At 42.0% G+C, this 16,345-nt stretch overlaps 1 protein-coding gene across 1 annotated transcript in view; it reads left to right on the forward strand.

The window, feature by feature from the left end:
• Window positions 1-14,056: 14,056 nt before the first annotated feature.
• Window positions 14,057-16,345, forward strand: part of GNAL (G protein subunit alpha L) — a 221,276-nt gene continuing 218,987 nt past the window's right edge. The window contains exon 1 of the mRNA XM_060244022.1: window positions 14,057-14,636. Within this exon, the coding sequence (XP_060100005.1) occupies window positions 14,072-14,636 (565 nt within the window). The 5' untranslated portion in view covers window positions 14,057-14,071. The remainder of the gene's footprint in view (window positions 14,637-16,345) is intronic.

A 16,345-nucleotide genomic window follows, 5' to 3' on the forward strand; every position in this document is an offset into this window, starting at 1 on the left:
CCTCGCTGGGAGAAGGAAAAATGGCTAAACAAGTTCAAGAACAACTGGATGCTATGGAGGCAAGATTGGTGAAGGTAATAAAGGATTTAATAACTGGAAATGAGAAGAAACTAACTAAAGAAATAAATTCCAGTGCTGAGGAAGTCAAGAGAGAGATTAAAAAAGAGATCGATGATCTCAGAAAAGAGTCTCAAGCAACAGCTAAAAAGACAGAGGAGATAGAAGTTAAAATTAAGGATCAAGATGCTACTATTAAGAAGATGCAGGACAAAGCAATACTACAAGACTATAAGCTGATGGAGAATATGATTCGTCTAAGGGGAGTGCCTGAAAAATACCAAGAGGATCTAAAAAAGTACATTGCTACAATTATGGCTGAATTTATGAGAGATGACCCTGAGGTGATGGGACGTTTGTGTGATTATGTATACAGGGTCAACTCAGAATTTGCTAGAAAGTGCAAGCTACCAAAGGATGTGGTAGTAAAATTTACTACAAGAGACATGGTGGGAAGGATCTTAAGTCAACAATTTGAAAACCCAATGAAAAATACCAAGAGGATCTAAAAAAGTACATTGCTACAATTATGCCTGAATTTATGAGAGATGACCCTGAGGTGATGGGACATTTGTGTGATTATGTATACAGGGTCAACTCAGAATTTGCTAGAAAGTGCAAGCTACCAAGGGATGTGGTAGTAAAATTTACTACAAGAGACATGGTGGGAAGGATCTTAAGTCAACAATTTGAAAACCCAATGGTTGTGGAGGAAAGCAGAGTACGGATAATGAAGGAGCTGCCAAGGAAGGTTATAAGTGACAGAAGACAATTCAAGAAATTGACAGACAAGTTAAGAGAGAAGGGAATAAGATACAGATGGATCTTACCTGAAGGTCTTAGCTTTGAGTATAAAAGAGTGAGAAAGACAATAGTAGATACTCAAGGCATGGAGGAATTTTTTGCGGACAATAAAGATTTTGGGGATACAGTATAATTGAAGAACCATTATGGATTACAAATTAATTTCTTGGAATGCAAATGGACTTAATTCACCACAAAAAAGGAAAGCAACTTTCCATTGGATAAAAAACAGAAATGTAATATAGTTTGTCTACAAGAAGTACATATTAAACAATTGGATTACAAATTTCTATGGAATAAATCTCTTGGGGAAGAATTTTTTTCATTAGCTAAAGAAAAAAGGAGTGGTTTTCTATATTAAAAAAGAATTGGAGACAAAATTGATTTTTAAAGACAATGAAGGTAGATATGTTGCAGTGGAGGTGTTTATGAATGAGAAAAAGACGTTGTTATTGGGATTATATGCCCCTAATGGGACGAAAAACGCTTTTTAAAAAGACATTATGCAACAACTAGACCAAGTGACTTATGGTCAAGTAATGTTAATGGGAGACTTCAATGGAACCATTAAAAACTCCTTGGACAGATCTGGAAACAAAAAGAACAAAGATGGCAAGCTGCTAAAGTTGTTTTTTGAATTAATAAAGCAAGAAAGTCTGGAAGATATATGGAGAAAGTTTAATCCTAATATGCGTGACTATACTTTTTTTTCAGCAAGGCATAACTCCTTCTCAAGAATTGATATCGTATGGTCCACGAAGGATTTGGGACATTGCTAACAAAATAGAGATTCTTCCAAAAATAGGTGCGAACCACAATCCATTAATGTGGTTAGCAAAAGAAAGGAAAAAGTTGAGAAGATGGAGGCTAAATGAAGATTTATTGCAAAAAGATGAAACAGTGAAATCTCTTGAAAAAGAAACTAAAGCTTTTTTCCAAATGAATGAAAATCAAGATGTTAAAATCCAGACCGTATGGGACAAGTACAAAGCTGTTATGAGAGGAATACTAATTACATTGAACAATAAAGATAAAAGAGCTAAAGAAAAACAATTGATGTACTTATAAAAAGAAATAGGTAAAAAGGAAAATGAACTGAAAAAAAAGTCCGGGGGGGGGGAAATAATGTGGGAGATTACAATTTTGCAGAACCAATTGAGACATTTATTGAACAAAGAGGTGGAGTGAAATTTTAAAAGACTACAGCAAAAATTATTTGAAGGCGCTAATAAGCCGGGGAAATATTTGGCTTGGCAATTGAAGAAAAAAAGGGAGAAAAAGTTCATAAATAGAATTTTTTCAGAGGGTAAAGAAATTGTAGACCAAGCCGGAATTAAAAGGGAGTTTTACAAATTCTACGCTAAATTATTTAAAGGTCAACAAGTAAATAAAGAGAAAATAGAAGCTTACCTGCATACAATAAAAGTGAAACCCCTAAAAGAAAACATGGAAAAAACTTTGAATGAACCAATTGAAAAAGCAGAAATAGAAGCAGCAATTTGTTCAATTAAATTAGGAAAAGCTCCGGGGCCTGATGGCTTTTCAGCAAAATTTTATAAAGTTCTGGCAGAAGTATTAGTGCCTAAACTTCAAAAATTGATGAACAGTATTAGGCAAGATGGGAAGATGCCAAATACATGGAAAGAAGCAGTTATTTCATTGATACCAAAAGAGGAAAGAGATGTCACAAATGTCAAAAATTATAGACCGATTTCACTACTGAATAATGACTATAAAATATTTGCTAGAATTCTACCGGAAAGGCTCAAAAAGCATTTGAACATTTCTATTCAAGAGGAACAAGCCGGTTTTCTCCCCAGAAGGCAAATAAGAGACAATATCAGAACAGTAATAGACAATGTAGAATATTATGAAAAACATTCAGAAAAGGAGATGGCTTTATTTTTTGCTGATGCAGAAAAAGCTTTTGATAATCTCATCTGGGACTTTATGTTTGCAATGATGGAAAAAATGAAACTAGGAGATGATTTTATAAGGATGATTAAGGCAATATATACAGAACAACAAGCCAAACTTTGTACGAATGCTGACTTGACTGAACAAATGATAATTAGCAAAGGCACAAGACAAGGTTGCCCTCTATCTCCGTTGCTATTTATAATTACCCTAGAGGTCTTGTTGACTCAAACTGATGAGGATAAAGAAATAGTGGGATTGAAGTTGAAAGGTTTTTCCTATAAATATAGGGCCTTTGCGGATGATATGATGTTTATTAATGAAAACCCATTACAAGTGACACCTTTCTTGTTAAAAAAAATTAAAGAGTATGGAGAATTGGCGGGTTTTTATATTAAAAAAGAAAAATCAAAAATCCTTAGTAAGAATCTGTCACTAAGCAAACAGAAAGAACTACAAAATGCTACTAGATGCAAAGTTACCTCAAAAGTAAAATATTTAGGTGTGGAGTTTACAATAAGAAATATTGATTTATATAAGAATAATTATGAAAAGCTTTGGCATAAAATTGAAGAGGATATGTTAAAGTGGAATGAATTGAATTTATCCATGCTGGGGAGGATATCTGCAATTAAAATGAATGTTCTACCAAGAATTATGTTTTTCTTTCAAACTATTCCAATAGTGAAAGATAAGAAACAATTTAATCTTTGGCAAGGAAAGATTTCAGAATTTGTATGGGCGGGCAAAAAACCAAGAATTAAAATGAAAATTCTGATGGATGTGAAAGAAAGAGGTGGCTTCCAATTACCTGACTTAAGGTTATACCATGATGCAGTTTGTTTGGTATGGATTAAGAACTGGATAACTTTGCTTAACAGGAAATTATTGGCATTAGAAGGCCATGCAAATATTTTTGGTTGGCATGCGTATATGTATTATGGGAAGGAGAAGATGGATGGATTTTTCTCACACCATTATATAAGGAGGAACTTGTTGAATACTTGGAAAAAATATAGTAAATATGGTGATGAGAGAAAACCACTTTGGATTGTGCCAACAGAAGTTATAAAGTTGTCTTCAAGTCCACAGGAAGGAAAATGTGTATCATATAAACAACTGCTAAAGATTCGTGGAGGCAAAGTAGAAATGAAATCGGCTGAAGAGTTGCAGGATAAGTTTAACTGGTTTCAATTGCAACAAATTAAAAGCTTGGTAGAGAAGGATATCAGGAGTACAGGTATAAGACATGAACAAACAGAAATGGAAAAAATGCTGTTGGGTGAAAATGAAAAACTGATTTCAAGTATTTATAAGCTGTTACTGAAATGATCTACAGAAGAGGAGGTGGTGAAACCTTAAATGATTAAATGGGCAATAAACTTTAATAAGGAAATACAAATGGAGACATGGGAACACCTATGGAAGAATATGAAAATATCGAAGAGAAAATATAAAAGAGAACTGTTTTAAAATGCTGTATAGGTGGTATATGACACCTAAAAAAATAGCAAAAATGAACAATCAAGCTTCAGACAGGTGCTGGAAATGTAAAAAACATGAAGGTTCCTTCTACCATATGTGGTGGACTTGTGAAAAGGCGAAACAATTTTGGCTTATGATTCAACAAGAGATTTTGAAAATCTTGGGATATAATATTAAGAGAACACCAGATGTTTTTTTAGTGGGATTACAAATGGAAAGCTTTCCGAAGCGAGATAGGACATTGTTGTGGTATTTGCTTTCAGCTGCAAGAACATTGTATGCACAAATGTGGAAGCAAGACAAAATACCTGAAAAATGGGACTGGGTCTTAAAAGTACTAAACTGGAGTGAAATGGATAAATTTACCAGAATCTTAAAAGATTGTAATTTGGAGAAATTCAAAGAAGATTGGGAGAAGTTTAAAAACTATGATACAATGGAAAGTGAAGAGACATTTAGTGGTTTTTGATAACATTAACTGAACTTTTAAAGAGAAAAGAATAGTGATTATTGATATTTGATTTAATATGTAAGTTAGATGAATAAGAATTAAGTAGAGGATAAAGCACAGTAACCATATTTGAGTTAAGATAATGGTAATTTTTAGTGAAGAGTCTATAATTGTGAATTTTACCTTTAGAATGTTTTTAATATGTTTTAAATACCGGTGGTGGTCATCAATTAGAGGTGGGGGGGGGAGGAAAATTTGTAATGTATTGGCTGATTATCTTTGGGTTTTAATAGAACTATATTTTTCAATACATTGCAAAAATAATAAAATTTGGTTTACAAAAAAAAAGACAATTTATCTGTCTTTTGGGACAGATAAGAGGCAAAACAGCATTGTACACTGTATAGATGGAAAGGTGTGCATTTTGCAGGTGCCACTTACACCATTTTCCTTGCCCCCTGAGGCTGCAGCCCCCCCCCCCCACACACACACACGCACAATACACACCTGTGGAAGACTTTTTGTGTATGGAAAATACCATCAAGTCACAGTTACCTTATGGTGACCCTGTAGGGTTTTTGAGGCAAGAGACTAACAGAGGTGTTTGCCATTGCTGTCTTCTGCATTCCTTTCTGGTCTCCTTGCCATCCAGGTTTTTTTAAAAAAAACAGAAATTGACATATCACTTCAGCAGTAAGCTACAGCAATATGTCAATTTCTGGTTTTAAACTATAATGATACACAAATTTCACATTCTTTTCAGGGCTGTGGCAAAGGAAGTGCATGGAAAACTACTATGTGGGTATGCCATTTCCTTTATAAAAGCCTTTGCAGTTGAAGTTGCAATGGAAGGAACACAGAACCATTGCCATGTGGATACAGCACAGGCCGGGGACTGGTACCGGTCAGTGGCCTGCTAGCAAGTGGGCCACAGAGTGAGGCAGAAGTGCTGCACTGCCCCTGCCTGCTCAGGACCCAGGCAGATGAAAGAGACAGCACAGCCTCGCTCCGAGGCAGGGAGGCAGCCTCCAAGCAAGGCCACACCACCTCTTTTGTCTGCCCGGTTCCAGGCTGGCAGAAGGGGCAGTGCTGCTGCGATCTTAGCCTACCTCTTATTTATAGACCCCTGCTGATCAGATGATCGGCAGGGGCCTTTAAATGGAAGGGGGAGGCAGATCGGCCTTCTGCCACCTGGCCACCTAGTGGGAAGGCTGCAGAAACAGCCCATCTCCCCCCATTTAAAGACCCTCATGGGGGGCAGGGACAGGGCACGGGCAGGGGGGCAGCCTGGGACAGCAAAACTCCCAGCACCACCCCCACCCCCCACACTGGTCCCTGGAAAAATTGTCTTTCACAAAACTGGTCCCTGGTGCCAAAAAGGTTGGGAGCCACTGGCCCAGGTTATAGCAAGGAGCAGGCCTCAGATTCCCTGAACCTTCCTGAGAGTTCCACCTCCTCTTTCTGAGAGTTCCACCTCCTTGTCCATTGAATAGTATGTGCAGCTGTATAACAATCCCTGGATGAGCTCCACCACCTGTTTTTCTACAAAATGACCCCTGGCAAGGAGAAAGGTTAAGTGCCCCTGACCCATATACTCTCCAGTTTTCTTTTAAAATAGACCTCCCAGCCTCTAGGTAAGCAGATGGTTTACCTGGCTACCATAGCCTGGTAGGAGGTAACTGTACTGGTGAAAAGACATCCCTGCTTTGTGTTTTGTCTCAACTGCAAATGTTGAGAGATCACAAATTTGTTTTCTCTGATATGCAGAGACTGATCCTTCCTCTCCACATTTTTTTTTTAATTCAGTCCTTCCTCCAAGCATTCAGGGCAGTTAATGGACAAGAACATGGCAAATTAAGATCCGTCAAAGTACAGATAATACTGACCTTGACAGACTGATGTTCTGACTCTGAATAAAGCAGCTTTATGTGTTCAGGATCATTGTGATTTTTTTGTGAGGGTTTTGTGTTCTCCACTTCTTGTGGCAGCCATTTTGTGTTTACCTCTGACTCCTGTAGCAGACATTCTATGTTGGCATTCACCACCTTCTGTCAAAATTTCAAAGGTGCCCACAGGCTCAAAAAGTTTGGAGACCCCTGCTCCAAATATATAGTTTACAGGCAGAATTAACTCTATCGTCTCCTCATGAGAATTTGTGCTGAATCATAGAATCAGATATGGAAGGTACCTCCAGGGTCATTTGGTCCAAGCTCCTGGACAATGCAGGAAATTGACAAAGACCTCTCCACCCCCTACTCCTACACACACATCCAGTTATCCCTGCTTCTTGCCCAGGAGATGGCAAAAAAATTGAAACCCTCCAGGATTCCTGGTCAAACTGTCCTGGAGAAAATTGCTTCTTGACCCCAAAGTGGTGATCAGCATTTCCTTGGGCATGTAAAAAAGGGCCACAAGAACTAAGCATTAATGTAACCCTTCCTGCTCTCCCTCTCATGAATTGCCTACGTTCACATAATCAGTATTGCTGTTAGCCATCTAGCCTCTTTCTGAAAACCTCAAAAGAAGGAGAGCCCACCACCTCCTGAGAAAGCTGTCCTACTGAATAAGAGGTAGGGTTTTTTTCAAAATGGTAACAACATTTAATAACAGTAGTTTGCTAAATTATGTAAGTTTATCATGAAGGCCTGATGGAGTAGACAGTAGAGGTCACTATAAACCTTCTTTTCTATGTACTGTGTAAACATTTCATTACATCATTCATTCAAATATATTTCTGAGTGAAAATTGTCCAGTGATGTGTGCTCTCCAGCTACAGATATTAAAGGCATTGTGTTCTGAGACCTTGAGTGAACTCATATTACATTGTTTGATTAAGGAGCTTTATGAATGATTAGAAGAGGTACTGCATTAACTAAATCAAGTCTTCTCTATAAGAGGACTAATATAATCCAAACACATTGCCAACGTTTTCTTAATTTCTGTCATGAACTCCAACATAACTGCTTGAGGGGAAGATTCTCCCCTCTCCCCATTTTCTCACTGGAATTTAGTCAATGAGACTGTCTGGGCATTACCTTTCATATTATATATTAAAAGTGACTGTAATTGTTGGTTCTTGTTTTGACTTGTCCTATCATTTTAGTTAAGTTTACTTCTGCGTTGCTCTGACTCAACCACGCTGGCAGATCAGTGAGGAGACCCTGTAGCCATTACAGGCACAAGGCATTTTAGATAACTAGGGAATGTATCCAGTTAGCTAGTAACTAACTTTGTGGCTAGTAACTGGACTTTGTGGATTTTGTATGAGTCCTTTTCACCCTCCAAGTTAGATCTGTCCTTATTCCAGGGACCACTCCAAGAACTGCCTGGTGGGTCTGGGGGAAGGAGCACTGTGATGGGAAATTGGAAAAATGTAAGTGACTTCTACAAGGGAAATCTTACTTTGAGTGTGTCTGTTCCAACACCAGTGATTTTTGATAGAATGGGCCTGCCTGATCCAATCATGCCCACAGGATGCCTTTCATTTTGCCCATCCTGCTTCATTCCATCCAACCACACACATCCTCATGTTTCTTTCACTAACTGCCACTGCTTGATATTTTTCATCAAAACTCCTCCCTATATTGGCAATTAGACTGTTTCATTTACAATTATAATGAGCTGAGGAATACAACAAACTATTTGGACCCCTACACTTGATGAACTCTAAGCAGCAGTGCATGGGCCAAAATTCTTGTAGAGACCTGTGCTAGTTGCATGAACGCCAGCAAAGTATCAAGGTGCTGCCTAGCTGCTCTTCCATTCTGCAGACCCCAGTTCGTTCAACATGGAATCAGTGTTTAAGGATTCTCTTGCTGGGCAAAATAATGATTATCTCCTCCAGCAACCCAAGCCTACTTTGTGGGTTTCCAATATGACAATACTCATCATCACAACTAGGAAACTTCAGTATCAAGCCTTCTCTGGTTTCTGTTGGTTCTGTTCTGTGCACCCTGCCTGTAGGATAGGTGGTATACACCAATCAAGGTGGCATCATGGTTTTGCCTGATGTATGATGTTCTGCCCACTGATGGTACCTGGCAGCAATCTTCTTCTTTCTCAAAGCATCTCTTTCCCTGATAACTAGTCTTGGCTTTCCTCTACCCCAGTATAACACGTTTCAGAAGAACCTTGGATGCATTAGGAATGACTGCCTCCATCATAGAAGGATGCTTGACTCACGACCCAATATTTTGCAATTAGCTAATGTATCCCAGGGCAGTCATTCTGTGGTTGGCTCTACACCCAAGGCAGCCATGTTTTTATGGTTCCCTCCAGGCCCGTAGCCACAAGGGGGTCCCGGGGGGGGACATAGCCCCTCCACCCAACCCCCCTTTCTCCTGTATGGCCCTTCCTTTCCCCGCAGCTCATTCCTCCATTTTCACTGCTGCTGCTCCTCCCAGGCTCTTCCCACCTCCAAGAGCATGAGAGCAGGCAAGCTGGGGCCGGGCAGCTGGCTGGAAAAAGGAGCCAAGCCTCCATGGTCCCCCCCCCACCCAAAATTTTATGCTCTGGGCCCCTCCACCCAAAAATTTCTGGCTACGGGGCTGGTCCCCTCCCCTCAAAATATTTTGAAATGCCCGCAGGATTAAGAAGATTGTGGACTCTGGCATATGTTTTCCTTGACTACACATTATATACCTCTTGTACTGTGTCATAACTGGGTGCAGAGTTAGCTGAAAGATTATTCGCCATAGCAGCTGTGGAAGACAAAGGGGAGCCAGTTAAATGGAAATAAGTACACCATTTTTTATATTTCATTGATTTTAATAGCATTCCAGCATTGCTTAATTTCCTCTGGAATGTGCACATCAATTGTTTTAGCACTCCAGTTGCTGTATAATCAATTAAATATCTGGTAATTCAAGTGCAGAGTAGTAAGCAGTCCAAGCTCTCTGCTTACAACCTGAGTTCAATCCCAGTGGAAGCTGGGTTCAGGTAGCCGGCCCATGGTTGACTCAGCCTTCCATCCTTCCGAGGTCGGTAAAATGAGTGCCCAGCTTGCTGGGGGTGAAATGTAAATGACTGAGGAAGGCAATGGCAAACCATCCCATAAACGGTCTGCCATGAAAACGTTGTGAAAGCAATGTCACTCCAGAGTTGAAAACAACTGGTGTTTCAAAGGGGATTTCCTTTACCTTTAATTCACTTACAAAATATTTAGTTGGAAGTAAGTACCATTCAAGCCAAAGGAACTCCTGATAAAGTGTGCTTTGGATGGCATTCCAAACCAGATAGAAGAATATAAATTACACTTATACATTAGTATCATTACATTTCTTTACTGGAAAAAACTCAGAAAAAATGTACGGGAAGAACTGGGCATTGGTTCCCAATAAAATAAGATATAATTAGCATGGGAAACATGTTGACTTTAGTGTTGTGTTTAGATGTAAATTTAGTCATGAGAAGAAATAATGAACAGAAAAAGACAAAGCAATATGTGAAGGCATATGTGATCCTCCAAGCAATGGCTATAAGCACCAAGGTGCCCACCAGTGTGCTTCCTGGAGCTCACTTACTTTTTCTCAAACCATTTCTTTCTCAGAGCAAAGAGTCATTCTTAGCTTTCTTCTGCATTATTTGAGCAGAAAATACTCCAAGACAGTATGCAAAATATCACCTCTTTGGAAACAGCTGCCTTCATCTCAATTGTTAAGAAGATGAAGATTTAATTTAATTTAATTTTTAGATTTATATCCCATCCTATCCCACAAGGGGGCTCAGGGCAGCTTACAACAATAAAACAACAGAGTTAAAATAATATCTTAAAAATAGACATTACGAAACAGGAGCAGCACAGTAAACAATCTTATAGACATAAGCAGCAAACAGCATGTGGCCGATGGCTAACAGGAGGATGCTTGGTTTGGAACCTCTTAATTTTGTGGAATCTTCCAATCTTTGGGGTTGGACTAGATCATGGCAGCCATTTTATGACTGGACCCAAACCCTCCCATAGAAGAGCCCAATGCCTACTGTCAAAATTCCAAAAGTTCCCTCAGGTTCCACAAGATCAGGGATCCCTGACATATATCGAAGTTTAAATCAATGCAATTTTCAATTTGTTGCTATTTGTGTTAACAGAATTTGATTAGAACAGGATTAGATATCCTGTTTCTGTTTAACTACAATCAGTGGCGTTGACATGGGTCATATTTTATTAAATGCTATGTTGTGACTTCTGAAAAGCTTGTACTGTTTGTTATGATTATTTGGACATTATTTTAAGCTTCCTCTTTCTTACATAATAAATAATTTTGTGCTTCTTATTGCATAAAGACCAATATTATGCCAATTATTATAGATTTCCGGCACTTTTGTTTTTCTGCCATTAGCTCTTTCCTTATTTAATTGCAGCTTTCGAACTCTTGACCTTCATATGGCCTAATATCATTACCACCTAGTACATTCCCATGAAACTATATCTGGGCAAATGCTCAATTTGCATGTGATATATTACTACCTTTCTGCCTTATCTATATAACTATAGTTTTTAGGCTGTGTGACTGAAAAATTTTGAAACAGTATCTTCAAGGGAATACATAATAGGATTTTTGAAACATTCTCAGGCATACCACTTCCAGAGAATGCTACATTGTTACTTTCAGTTTAGACCTTTGTTTGCATTGTAAACAATAACATGAAGAATAGCTTTAAATATTATAATTGAAACATACAGGTGGGAATGTTATTCTTTTAAGTGCTGTGCGGATTTGACATTTGCATGAAGTGTTCTACTAAATGTAAATATTTTGCTTAATAAAAATTCTGACAGGAATACTCATGAGGAAAATCCATCTCAAAGTGGTTTATTTGTAAACTAGAACCTCTTGGGAGTAAATCCAGACTAGAGAATCTGGGTTTCTACCAAACAGCAGCAGAGTGTGATTTGCAGAGTGGCTCCAAGTTCTAACTGACCCTGTCCATGGGCCTGTGCCCGCACCACTAAAGCATCTGTCCCTTGCCCCCTCTGACTGGATATTCTAGCTGCCATCACTGTTTATCAGAGGTATGGCAGTTGGATTCCCCACCACTGCTTCTTGCTGTCCTTTGCACATGTATTCATCCCTCTGCTCTCTGTTGGAAGAGGAGGGAGAATCATATGGGCTGAGGTTCAGTGGGGGATTGCTTAGCATGCAGAAGGTCCCAGGTTCAATTCCCTCAGCATTTCTAGTTAAAAGGATGTGAAAGACCACTACCAGAGACACAGGAGAGCCATCACCAGTCTGAATAAATAATATTGACCTTGTTGAACTTGTGGTCTGATTCAGTATAAGGCAGCTTCCTTTTTTTTTTCATGTGAAAAGCCACAAGAAAGGGAAAGACACAAAAAGCACACCCAAGAGTAGAGTGCACACAACCTCCAAAGAGACCATGGGGCAAGACACAGCAGGTTTGGGGCGGGGTCAATGACAGGCCCTCACAGAGGCTCAGCAGTTATCTTACTTATGATGCTGGCCTTGGAGATTTGCAGTTCAGGAAGTACAAGCAGAAGAAATTGCAATCCCCTCCCTCCAGCTGGATTTCCAATCATGTGTTCATTGTATAATTTGCTATACTTGCTATTAAACTGGTTGATTCTAGATATTTTCAGCACAAAAAGACTTATAATTTGGGAATGATTATATGGTGTGGCTATAAACAGGAAACTGGTTTGTTGGCCATGGACAGCAATGGAGTATAACATAGTTTAGACAAGGACATTTTGTGCCCTATTACCTATTAAAGGGGTCTTGAAGGAAGTGGCCCAGTGAACGAATGCTAGGTAAATTATAAAGGTTCTCTTCCAGTTAGAGCTGCGTGCAACTAGTCTAACACAACTACCAGCTGGAATTGCATTTCCTTGTCTGCATCAAAAGAGTTGTTTAAACAGTTCAGTGGGGGCAGGATGAGTATCAGTTATGGATGCCAGAAGCTTATTTCCAACCCAAGATCTCCCTTGGATTGGAGTGAAAGCCTAGAGGAATGGATTGTGTATCAGTGCTTCAGAAATAAAGGCCAAACATGGGAGAATGTGCAGCAAAGGAAAGGATGACCTTCAAACCATATGTCAGTCTTTCCTTCATGTTTCCATATAACAGAAAATTATAAAGAAGAGCAAAAGGGCCTGTTCCAGATTCTGTATTTGTACTTGAAACATACACAGGGTCACAACTGGCAACGAGCCTTGCAGAGGCAGAACAGTGAGCTACAAATACAAAGCACATGAAAGTAAGAGAAGTACCCCTGCAACAGCTACACCTCTGAACAACACACCATGACAACAAAGAGTGCCCTTGTCAGTTTTCAGGCTATGTCATGGCATACAGTGAGATGCAGTGTCAAAGGTGGCCCATAAAACAAATTGTAAATATCTGGCATGGCAGCTGCTGGTTCCTTAAGCTCCAGCTGTTAAGCATGATATGGTGCAAAGGCTTGTTTTGCCAGGTCTCCCCCCCCCCCCCCCTTATTCCCATGCAGGCTAGATTAGCCCTTGAGAGCATGGCATCCAAGGCCAAAAAGAAACCACTGACTGCAGCACAGCAGTTGGTTGGGATCGCAGGGGCGTGGGGGGAGGGGGGTTAGACACAAGAAAAAAATATCTACCAGGAAAGGCAAAGGAGCATTGTAAGAAAGATCATAGGTGGGGCAATACACGGGATAAGAAAACGTAAAGTAGTTCGCATGAGGACAGGCTTAAAAGGGCAAGACCTGCGTGCGAAAAGGGGGGAAAAGGCGGAAAAGACAGGCAAGTACCTGCGCGTGCCACCACCAGGCCGGGGGGTTAAAGAGGGGAGGCGGTGCGGGCGGGCGCGCGACACTCAACGTGGGCTAGCTAACCAGCTAGCTGCCTGCGAGGGGAATCCTCCTTGACTGAGCAAGGGGACCGGGACTGCGGCTGCGTGCGAGATCGTGTGTGGATGTGTATGCCCACACACACACACACAAGCACACGCTCTGGCCTCGCTTTCTCACAAGCCGCCTGCGAGCGCCCGAGCTGCGCGGAGGGCTCGCGCCGGGGTATTTACGGTAAGGTGGACCCGGCAGGGCTGTGTCAGGTGATCGAGGCGAGGAGCGGCTCTGGTCTGGTTGCTGCCGCCACCGCCTGTCCGGAGGAGAGGGAGGAAAATGCAAGATGGCCCAGCAGCAGCGGAGGTGGCAGCGGCAGCAGCAGCGGGGCGCTGAGGAGGGGCTGCCCGGCGCGCCCTCCGCGGCCCTGACGCGCGGCGGGGACCGCGGGGAGCGTTGAGTGCCTTCCTCCTCCTCCTCCTCCCGCTTCCCCTGCCCCTCTCCCCCGCCAGCCCAGTCGCGCGCCCGGCTCGCTCTCTCGCTGGCTCGTCCCCCGCAGGGCAGGCACTGGCAGCGGCAGCAGCGATGGGGCTCTGCTACAGCTTACGCCCGCGGCTCTTCGGCGACCCCGGCGCAGCGGCGGCGGCGGCAGCAGGAGGAGGCGGCGGCGGGGGCTCCATCTCCAGCACCACCGCCGCCACCACCACCTCGGAGACGGAGCAACAGCCTTCGCCCAGCACCGAGTCCCTGGCTCGGCCGCCACAGCCGGCAGCCCAGGCCGGAGGAGGAAGAGGAAGAAGCGCGGGCAGCAGAGGCAGCGGCGGCAGCGGGGAACCTGAAGGCACCGGCGGGAAGCCGCGCCTGGGGGAGGCGGACGGGCCGCTGCTGCTCCTGCAGAACGGCGGGGGGAACGGGGCGGCTCCCGCGGAGCAGCAGCACCAGGGGTCGCAGGTGCCCCCTCAGGCCAAGGCCGCCTCGGGCACGGCAGCCGCCAAGCCCCAGTCCCTGGCGCTGCAACGACACTGGGAGAAGCAGCGCCTGGAGGAGCGCGAGGCGGAGAAGGAGGCGCGCAAAGTCAGCAAGAGCATCGACCGGGCGCTCAAGCAGCAGAAGCGCGAATACAAGCAGACGCACCGCCTCCTGCTGCTGGGTACGTACCACACCGCCCTGCCGCGCCCGGCACACAGGTGGCGCTGCCTGCCTGCCTGCCTGCCTCGGTCTCGCCGGGCGGGACCACATGACAGGCCGGGGGTGGAGGGGGGAGGAGAGCTGACCGCTGGAGGCGGGGGGGGGGGGGGGATGGAGAAGCAGAGGGCCGCTCGGCTTCTTGGCCTCTCCCGCTGCATCTTTCTGACGCCTTTCCCTCCATCAAACTGCAGGGCCAGTTTTTCGCGGCCCTGTTTGCTTCTGCCTCTCCAGTTTCTTCCTTTGCCTTGCTTTAAAAAAAAAAAATTCTCTTCATGTCCCTAATTCCCTCTCTTTCAAATAATCTGGGCTCATCCAACCAGCAAAAAAGAATGTTTATTTCCCCTCCTCCGTTTCTGATCATGTTTTCTCTGTGTGAGTGTGCCTGCCTAGTGTAGTGTAGGACGGCATAGCTCTGTATAGCTGGCCAGAAATTGTACTTGTATTGGTATTTCAAGCATGTTAGAAGGAATGGTGGTTAATAAAGAGGAGATTTTTGTAGCTGCTATCTGTTGATAAAGATCTTTTGCTGCTGTTCCCAGCTGCTAATACCCTGGTGGGAAGAGGTGGCATGATTTGGTGACTCATAAGTGAACCAATGGGGATGCAAGACAATAATGGACTTGGTAATTACAGAAAGATTAAGAGTTGATGGACATCGCAAATAATTGTTAATCTTAACATTTATAGTAGTTTCTCATGGATATACTGATTTATATAATTGGGGGGGGGGACACTGGAAGGGATGCAGTCTTCAGTGTCTTCGTACCTTATTGTTCTTTTTCATATCCGGAGATTGCATTCAGAGCTGGATCATCCATGTTGTCATGTGTTAGAGCAGGAAAGATTGACAGATACCAGGGTGGACCATGTGTTTTGTAAAACTTACTCAGGTAACTTGAGTAAAACCTCCCAGGTCTGCATAATATAGACACTACAAATCTTCTGGGGCTACCCAAGTATGTGACCTGAACAAATATTTCTTCCTGAATCTACTGTATTGTAACTAAACCTTAAGTAGTGGACAAGGCCTGTCTTAAACCTGTACAAATAATTTCTTAGCTATTCCATTTCAAACCATGGTATCAGAGAAAGCTGTACAAAAGGTGAGCTGTTTTTTCCTTAAGGAGTCATGATTTGTTGATCCTTTTAAATTGATATTTATTAGTTCTCTCTGGGAGCTTAATTATAACTGCTGTGTTTACAGTATGAAAACTGTAGGGATTATTAACTAAGATATCTGATTTCCCTGAAGATATAACTTGCAATGTATATTGTTTGCTCTTTAAGTGATGAGCTGGATAGTTACATGTTACCAGGTATGGTGAGAAATATCTTCTTTATTATGTTGCTTAAGAATAGTTACTTTGAATGCCAAAATGGAGTCCAGACAGCCAGCTACTTTCTTTTATCCATTTTTACACACAAGCCTCATACATAACAAAAAGGAAATAGACGAGTTCAAAATATTTTGATTTGTTAAGGTGCCAAGCAGTGCCAGAACAGTATCAGTTCTAAAAATAAACCATATCTCAGTAATTTTCTAGAGTTTACAGTACACTATGTATTAGCTGGTAATTAGAAAAATCCTTCTTCAAATGGTAGTAGTTATTTAAAAATGATATTCTGTATCTAGTTGGATAGATGAAAGCTAGACAAATTAGAAATAGAGAT

Source organism: Heteronotia binoei, chromosome 7 (genome assembly GCF_032191835.1).
Source record: "Heteronotia binoei isolate CCM8104 ecotype False Entrance Well chromosome 7, APGP_CSIRO_Hbin_v1, whole genome shotgun sequence".
NCBI lineage: Eukaryota > Metazoa > Chordata > Lepidosauria > Squamata > Gekkonidae > Heteronotia > Heteronotia binoei.